Genomic DNA, 8,633 nt, shown 5'->3' with positions numbered 1-8,633 from the left:
GGGGAAGCTCAATACGATGTACAGGATTTTTATCTCATTTGTAGAGATCAAAACCTGATCTTAACAGCCTCTGCCCCTTCCAATGTCCTTTCAAATCCCCACATCTTTCATTAAGCTTGTCAGCGCTGATCCTCCAGAATCCAAGTTTGCACTCTCATCCCGCAAACAATATTCCTCAGCTTGACTGTCAAAGTGACAGCAATGTCTAGTACATGCAGCATATACTCCAAGTGTTCTGATAGATATTAATTAAAAAAACCCAAAACAAAACAGAATGAGAGTGAAGCTTTGGCTTGACTGAAGCGTGAAGTTACCTTTTTGCTCAGTGATGAGGTGCTGGACAATAACATCAGTCATGCTGTCCCTGTAAGCATAGCGATCTTTATAAAGGCCGTGAACAGTGCTGAAAATCAACTGATAAAAGGATATTGTTCCATCTTGGCATCCTACCGCCTGAACACCAGAGGAAAATAATTTTAGTTAATTGGTACATGTAGGTGAGAATTGGCAAAATGTGTATTTACATGAACACTGTGTTCCTTTCCTGTGTAATGTGTAGATTGATACCAATTACAGCCTACTTTTACCACTGTTTCAGTACAAGTGCAGTGCAAAATGAGGACTGACCTCAGCACAGACCATGGAGACCACCGTGTTGGGTGGGTGGGGTTTGGTTTGGGTTTATTTGGTTGTTGTTTTTTGGGGCTCTTGTGAGGGGGGATGCTTGTTTGGTTTTTAATTTGCTCTGTATCTCTTCACGTTTGTACAATGACACAGAGTGCAGTGTCCGTGGCTTACAGTTGCCTTGTAGGTGTTTTCCACAAGGTATAACACTAGAAACTCAAACAGATCTGAATATTTTCTTTGCATCATGGAATTAGATTTGGTCAGCCCTGAAGTTATTAGCTGCCATTTTTTCTTCTTTTCCTTCCTCTTTTTTAATCAAAATGCAGCAAATGCCTTACCATCTGAAAACAGTTGTTACACTGATTTACAGCCTTCTTACAGCTCAAGTTTTACTTCTGCAGGATATTTTTAATTTTGATAGTGGTTCTAGGACCTCACTAGACACTGATTAGGTTCTGCTGCCTCAGTAAGAATATCTAGATTAAGCAATTGAATTTGAAATTTATGGTCTTGTCTTATATGACAAAATGTCTGTGAAAGCATCAGAAAAATGTTCCAACTTACCACATAGTTGGAGTCTGGTTTAACCCTGCATGTCCACACCCAGCTGCTTTGCTCTCCTATGGTACCAAGGCGCACACCATCCTTCGTGAAGAGGGAAACTTGTTTATCTGAACCTCCCAGTAAAACATATTCTCCTTTAGTAAAATAGCTAACACAGCAAGGATCAAAATTGAGCATTCTGTCCTTCCCAATCTACAAGGGAAAATAATAATAATATTAATTAAAAAACCATTAACAAAAGGATCACTTTGTATTTTCCCAAGGCAACAAGTGCTGTCACTGATACCATTCTTCTCATCTCTCTGGCCATGCACAACTTTCCAATACCCCAGAACGACTTGCTATATTAAGATTCCCAAAGGCAGTTCTAAAACACATGCAGGAAACCCCCCAGTCCCAAACCAGTCTACTCAGAATGCAAGCAACTCACAAAACCCCCTTTAACCAGTTGAAAAAAACAATACAAAGATGTCCTCTATAGACCAGTAAACTGTATCACAAAAGTCAGCAAAGTTGTTAGGGCTTTAATGCAAGAATTGTAAGACAGCAGCTGAGTTGCCATGGGAGAAACAAGAGCTGAAGGGAAAGATAGTTAAAAAAAACAAAACCAAAACCAACAGACTCAAAAGGTTGGGAAAACTGAAAACATTTAATGTAGCTAATAAAGCACTAGTATACAAACACTATGAATACAGGACACAAAACTGAATCAGAAATACTCTGCCACTCTTGAACGCTCTTTCTAAAACATACCTGTTTGCCACTAAGCTGGTAAAAGGAAAGTTTCTGACCCCAGTCTGCCACAGCTAAAGTATCATTGCGTTCATCTCTAACAAAAAAAAGGAAAGAAAAGAAAAAGTAGTAATTCTACAGCAATATATTAACACATGTCTTACAGCAAGAGAACCTAGTAATAGCATAGCAGAATATACTTCATATTACTCTTTAAAAAACCCACAAACTGAAAGGACAGCAGATATATCTTGCCATTTAAAACCAAGTAAGACAGCTGGGGGACACACACACAAAAAAACCCCCAATCAGTGTCCTTTACAGCAATAACTGCAAAGCTTGGTGTATGGCTTCACACACAGCTCTGTAGTACAGTGAAGCTAATGGCCCCTTAAGCAGAGAAAGCACCTGGGCCTGGATTCTGATCTCGGCTACAGCAGTACAAAGCCACCATAACAAAGTCAATGCAGCTGAGCAAGAGTGAACCTCAATTATCAGCTTAAGGCAGGGAAAAAAATAAAACTTGTTCACGTGAGAGCAGCAGCAGCCCGAGGAAAGGCTTCAGGTCTCAAATTCGTTAACTTTGGTACTCTGACATGATCTGTTCAGCTTGGAGCTAAACATGAGAGTCACCTTCTCCACAGCTTCTTGCCTAAGAAGAAGGGAGATGGCAATCTGAACATTGTGCTGCAAATAATGCCTCTAGCCATACACTGAATAAAATGGAAAAGACAAAAAGACTAATGAAAAGCTAACTGTTTAGTAAGCACCCTCCCTTTGCTCAATGCACGCATCTGTGGGGAAAAGCAACACACAATCACATACTTCTGAACTATCCCATAATGTCCAAATACTCACAGAATCAATTGAGACCATACAGGCAACTATTAATCTAGAATTCCTTAACTTTTGAATATCTGGTTCTGTACCCTACATAATAATCTCTGCCCTCAGTCCTTTTTGTAGATTATTGTTCTAGATCATATAGATATATATGTTCTTTTGAAGTTTCACTCACAAGTCGAAATCCATACAGGTCTCTTCTTCGTCATAGTCTTCTCCCTCTGACTGACTATACTGCCTACTGCCAGGCCTGGATTTCAGTACTGGTAGCTCCTCTAAAAAGCTGTGAACTGACTCTTCTTGTTCATCTCCTCTACTCCAAAAAGTGTCCCACCTACTGCAATAGCAATTGTTTATTCACACATCTGGGACAACATTCCCTCTGACTTGAAGTGAAAAAAAGCTCCCCTCTCTCTCCCCCAATCCAAACAGAACCTCACTGCCCCACAAAAAAAAAAAAATCAAAAACCAACAACAAAAAAAACCCCAACCCCACACCCAAAAACAATACAAAAGAGAAAAGAAGTGTTTCTTGAGATCTGATGAGGCAGCACCTCAAGTGCTGGGTTCAGCTCTGGGCCCCTCACTCCAGGAAAGACATGGAGGTGCTGGAGCGTGTCCAGAGAAGGGCAACGGAGCTGGGGAAGGGTCTGGAGCACAAGTGTGCTGAGTTCCCTTGTGGCTGAGGGAACTGGGGGTGTTGAGCCTGGAGAAAAGGAGGCTGAGGGGAGACCTTGTGGCTCTCTCCAGCTCCCTGAAAGGAGGGAGTAGAGAGGTTGGGGTCAGTCTCTTCTCCCAAGGAAAAAGCAATAGGACAAGAGGAAATGGCCTCAAGTTGTGCCAGGGGAGGTTTACATTGGATAATAGGAAAAATTTCTTCACTGAAAGGGCAGTCAAGCACTGGTGCAGGCTGCCCAGGGAAGTGGTGGAGTCACCATCCCTGGAGGGATTTAAAGGCTGTGTAGATGTGGCACTTAGGGACAGGGCTTAGTGGGACTTGGCAGTGTTTGGTTAATGGTTGTACTTGACTATCTTAAAAGTCTTTTCCAACCTACGTGATTCAATGATCTAAGTGGAACTGTTCCTTGTTTCTCTATTCAATACTGACAGCAAAGCCAAAATCCCAATATATAATCACTTAAAAAAAGGTAACGTACTTGGCATTAATCTGTTTCAGCAGGGATAAAAGTCAAGCTTTTCTGCAACCAATAAGCCACGGGTTATATATTCAGCATGAAAAAAGGAAGGATGAAATTATTTACCTGGATGGATTCCAACAAATTGACCATATTGGAGATGAAGCACCCCCTGTGCGCTCTATTTTAACTTTCTCTTCGCCATTTTTATTCCTTATGCTGACAATGCCGTTGAACATCCCCAAAGCAAGGTACTGGCCATCATTTGTCCAGCTGAAAAAAAAAACCCACACACATGCTGAAGAGCAAACTACTAAAAACAAGCAGCAGGAAGGTAGGATGGTGCAGCATACTCAAACAGGCATGACAGATAGAAATACACTTCTAAGAGGGAGTTCTGGGAGACAGCCAGTAATCCTACAGTTTGTTTATGCATCTAAATCCACATTTATGGCAACAGCATGGACTACAGCAAGAACATTTTATTGTATACACAGAAAATTTTAAAAATATAGAAATTAAAAAAAATAAAGTGATCATCTGCTTACAATACTTCTACCATGTGCTAACAGACACATTTTTGGGGATGACAGTGCTGGCAGGAGACCAGACTGCTTTAAAAGCCACATTTAGCACACAGATCAGATAAAACTGCATGGTGCTGGGACAGAGGAGACCTGGTTTCTATTCTTGTCTTTACTGCAGTTAGATGGATGACTTTACACAGGCTAATGTACCATTGCTCCAGATTTCCCATAATGGTAGTATTTCCTTCTGCTGAAAATACCAACAACACAGAAGACAAACAGCTCTACAAACAGAAAGTATAATTATTTTTCCTCGTTTTATTGTTATTGCACAAGATGGCCAAACAGAGGGAGAGAGAAGACACTTGCTCAAGACCAGAACACCCCTCTGACACTTTCAGAATTCAGTTATAAACAGTACCAAATAAAAATACAAACCCTTTGCTATTAAAAAAAAAAAAAGGAAGGGGGGGAAGAAAAAAAAAAAAGAAAAAAGCTCTCTGAGAAGACTACACAAGAAAGAACAAATCACCTTTGATAAATATTAGTCAAATTCCTTCTGGAGCACTATAAACACTACACAGGTATTTTAATTATGGGAATGGCAAAGCAGCATGAAGTACAGCGAGGCAGGAGAACCCATCTCATACTACTAAGCACTGCCTCTGAATACGTTGAACTATTTCACTTGATTTTTTTCTTTAAGGTTGCATATCATTTTGAACTGTTTGTATTGAAACTAACTTAAATGACATGGGTAATCCTTAGAACTTACCTACAGCAAGTAATCTTACTGCTAGTTTTATGTTTAGAGACCGACTTCTGTTCAGGAGACCACAAGCCTTGGTTAAAGCAAACAAAAAGCCAAAATAAATTACGAGGAAGCATTTACCAGTGTTCAGATTAGTGACTGATATTGTCAAATAACTCAGTTGGGACTTCAGAAGGATCAAAGTCTCATCCACTACAAGAAGGTCATTTAAATGCATATTGTTTACCAGTAAACAGGAAAAAATCCATCTAAATAATAGAGAGGGTGTCACTGTAATAAATCATAGTAACAGAGGAGTACATGTGACCCTGTAGCAGCTCACTATACAGTCCTTTCCAACTGAGTTTCAGTGAATTAATTACTTAACTTTAGATAGTTTTATATCTCAACTCCTCTGCATATGAAGAACTGTGCCTATCTGTAGTTAGCTTAGCTACACAACTTTAATAGAATTTACTGGCTTAATGGAAAAGTTAGAGGAAAGAGACATACCAAAATCACTAGAAGAGCAGGACGCCAACTGATGAGTAAGGGGATTGTATGAAACGCACTGTATAGAGTCATTATGCCTAGAATGAGGTTACAATCGTATTTCAATAAATCATTCTTAAATGCCCCTTTTCTGACTTTCAGCGAGATAGCCAAAAGCTTCACCAGATGCTACAAATAACGTGATCACTTTATATTACATCAAATTAATCAGCAATTACTGTAAACTGAATCAGTAATAAACCTTAAAAAAGGTCACTAAGCAGCAGGATTCACTGTATTTCATCAAGATTAGCTAAAGATGTACATGGATGGTGGGTCGTGAAATGCAATTAAGGTTACATCCAAATTCTAAAGCACGCACCTACAAGCAGCAGTACAGTAGCTTGTGTGTACTAACAAGTAATAAACGTACACACATTCAGAAACAGAAGATGTCACTTAAGAGGGATGACACAAAAACAAAGCCAGAAGAAAGATGGAAACATACTGAAAGTACCAAACTTTATCCTTAATTTGGTCTCTGAACCAGAATTATATTCATTTTGTTTATTAGACAAGATTAGTCATATTATGTTTCATTTTATTTCTACCTGTACAGTTTCAGCTTCCCCTGTTCTCTGCCAGCCCTCTAAATCCAGAGATTTATCCAGACTTCCCACCCTGTTTTATGCCTTTAATCACTTTCCTGCCTCATTCAGATAGTTCAACTGTTACACTCCTCTTCCTCCGACCTTAGTCAACCTTCCAAATCTAACGGGACGTGCTCTCTGACAGCAGAAGTGCATAATCAAAGTCTGCTTTTGAGAGGCAGGGAATTGAAAGGCACCACTTACGTGTATTTCAGAATTCCTTCCAACTTTGAAGTCCAAATTATCACACTTTTATCAGCTGAGCCAGATGCGAAACGCTTGCCTAGGAGTTAAATAGAATTTAAATCCCACACATACAAGAATCACTTTCACTGCAAAAACTCGATCAAAGAGAGAGCAAGAAGTTCTTGAACTTGACAAGGCTCAAGTAAAAAAGGGCCCAACAGTGCAAGTGTCTCGATGTGACTGTGCTTCTCCAACCACATGAAACTCTGATGACTTCACTTTGTTATTTCCACAGAGCATGCTGCATTAAAGCCCAGCAACACAAGCAAGCAGCCAGTCTTTCCAACAGTCAGTCACGGGTTGGACACTGATGGCAACAGTGCCAAGGGAAACCGGTACATTTCCACGGGTATCCCCTGTGCCTTAAACAGCAGCATGTGAGAGGAAGTGCTCCGAGTCCACAGACAGCAAGTGCCCACGGAATCGGAGACAACGACAGAACTGGAAGCAGAATAAGGTCTATAGCAAGCATGGTCATGTGTGGAGGATCAGAAGATGGAGAATCTTTGGGACAGAAGAACTACAGGAAGAAAAATCAGAGGCAGGTGGAGTACTAGAAAGAGGGATCTCTGGGATAAACCTCCTCCTCACGTTACCCACAAATACAACCTTACCCATGCCGAACTAGAAGGGGAGGGGAAGTGGGGACTATAGTTCTTCGATTCCCAGACAGCATTACATGTGAGAACACGGTACCTCTGGATGGGGCATTTGTACAGCAGCTCAAACTCTCGATTTATAAACAGAAACAAAACACCAGCACTCACACAAGCGCAAAAAACTGTTACTGAAACAACCCCAATTTCTCTATTTATCAATTGGCAATAAGAAATGGAAGAGATGCACTGGACAAACCAGACTCACAAAGCCCCCCAAAGTGATATTTACCATCTTTAGCATAAGCCACACAGTACACAGTGTCCTTATGTCCTTTCAGGGGCTGAATTAAGGTTCCATCAGAAGTATCATATACCTATTTAAACAGGGGGAAAACAAAAACAAACATACAAAGAAAAAAACATATATAAAAATCCTCCAGTGAGGACCAGGATATAAAATTACTGAAGGCCAACACAATTATACACTTTGTGTCTGCTTTTTTGCATAGCATACAGTCCATGCAAGATGAAACGTTTTAAACTGTAGAAGCAGCTTAATGTAACACTTCTCAGAACGAAAGAAGCTTCAGTGTTAGAAAATTACATGCACAAAAAGACTTTCCAAACAGCTCATTTGGCCAGGCTGTTTTACTTCTTTCCCCCACATTAGCTGTTTAAGCACAATAAATTACTGTAAACTAAACACACCATTCTGCAAGCACTGAAAATAATACAGCCTGCTGTCCTGGAGTTCTGAACTACATCTGTGTCACCACGGCACCCACCCCTGCCCCGTCGGAGAGCTCTGCAGGAACCGTCAGAAGCGTGGTCCTGAGCTGCTCCTGCTGATGGGTTAGCAGCAGGCAAGTGGACACAGGGAACCACAAAAAGTTGTACTTGAAGCTTCTGACTAAGGATGTCAACCTGGGTTCCTTTCCCCTTTCTGCAGAGATTTTGAAGAAACTTGTAGCAATGCAGTATTTGCATACCATGTCATTGTGCTAAGTCTGGATGGAGGTTAATGGATTTCAAACCAGGTGAGATGACACAAGTAACTTGAATCTCATCACTTTTGTAAATAAAGTTTAAAATTGGTAAGGAACACTCAAAGGTTTCAAAACACTTTACAGTTAGCCTGCATTAATAATGTACACAGACATGAGGCTGGACTGGTAGAGATAAAAGGATTTTTGTTGGGTTAGATTCATAAGTTAACGTGAAAGAAATCATATTCATACAGCTGTAAAACAAAGAGGGAAAATAAAAGTTTCCCTACCAGCAGCCTATTTCCAGCAGCAATTATCAGCTGAGTCCCGTCTGGTTTGAATGCAAGATCATAAATACTACAGAAAACAAACAAACAACAACAAACAGAAAACTCCGTATCAGCAGGGATCGAATACGCTTCCGTGACACCAGAGATGCTACAACAGAAACTGTGACTGCATCCTCCAGAGCGCCCCTGG

The 8,633-nt window shown here is 40.5% G+C and overlaps 1 protein-coding gene across 1 annotated transcript in view; it reads right to left on the bottom strand.

Moving 5' to 3' along the window:
• The window catches only part of IFT122 (intraflagellar transport 122), a 32,894-nt gene extending 24,391 nt beyond the window's left edge, over nt 1–8,503 (bottom strand). The window contains 10 exon segments of the mRNA XM_029086017.1: nt 315–453; nt 1,192–1,383; nt 1,945–2,020; nt 2,942–3,103; nt 4,029–4,175; nt 5,205–5,271; nt 5,694–5,770; nt 6,527–6,605; nt 7,457–7,541; nt 8,444–8,503. Of these exon segments, the coding sequence (XP_028941850.1) occupies nt 315–453; nt 1,192–1,383; nt 1,945–2,020; nt 2,942–3,103; nt 4,029–4,141 (682 nt within the window). The 5' untranslated portion in view covers nt 4,142–4,175; nt 5,205–5,271; nt 5,694–5,770; ... (1 more) ...; nt 7,457–7,541; nt 8,444–8,503.
• Between the last annotated feature and the right edge of the window lie 130 nt (nt 8,504–8,633).

The sequence above is a fragment of the Antrostomus carolinensis genome, unplaced genomic scaffold (genome assembly GCF_000700745.2).
Source record: "Antrostomus carolinensis isolate BGI_N321 unplaced genomic scaffold, ASM70074v2 scaffold22737, whole genome shotgun sequence".
NCBI classification, from domain to species: Eukaryota; Metazoa; Chordata; class Aves; order Caprimulgiformes; family Caprimulgidae; genus Antrostomus; species Antrostomus carolinensis.
Note: the sequence above shows the minus strand (reverse complement) of the source record. Positions and strands in the feature narration are given on the sequence as shown.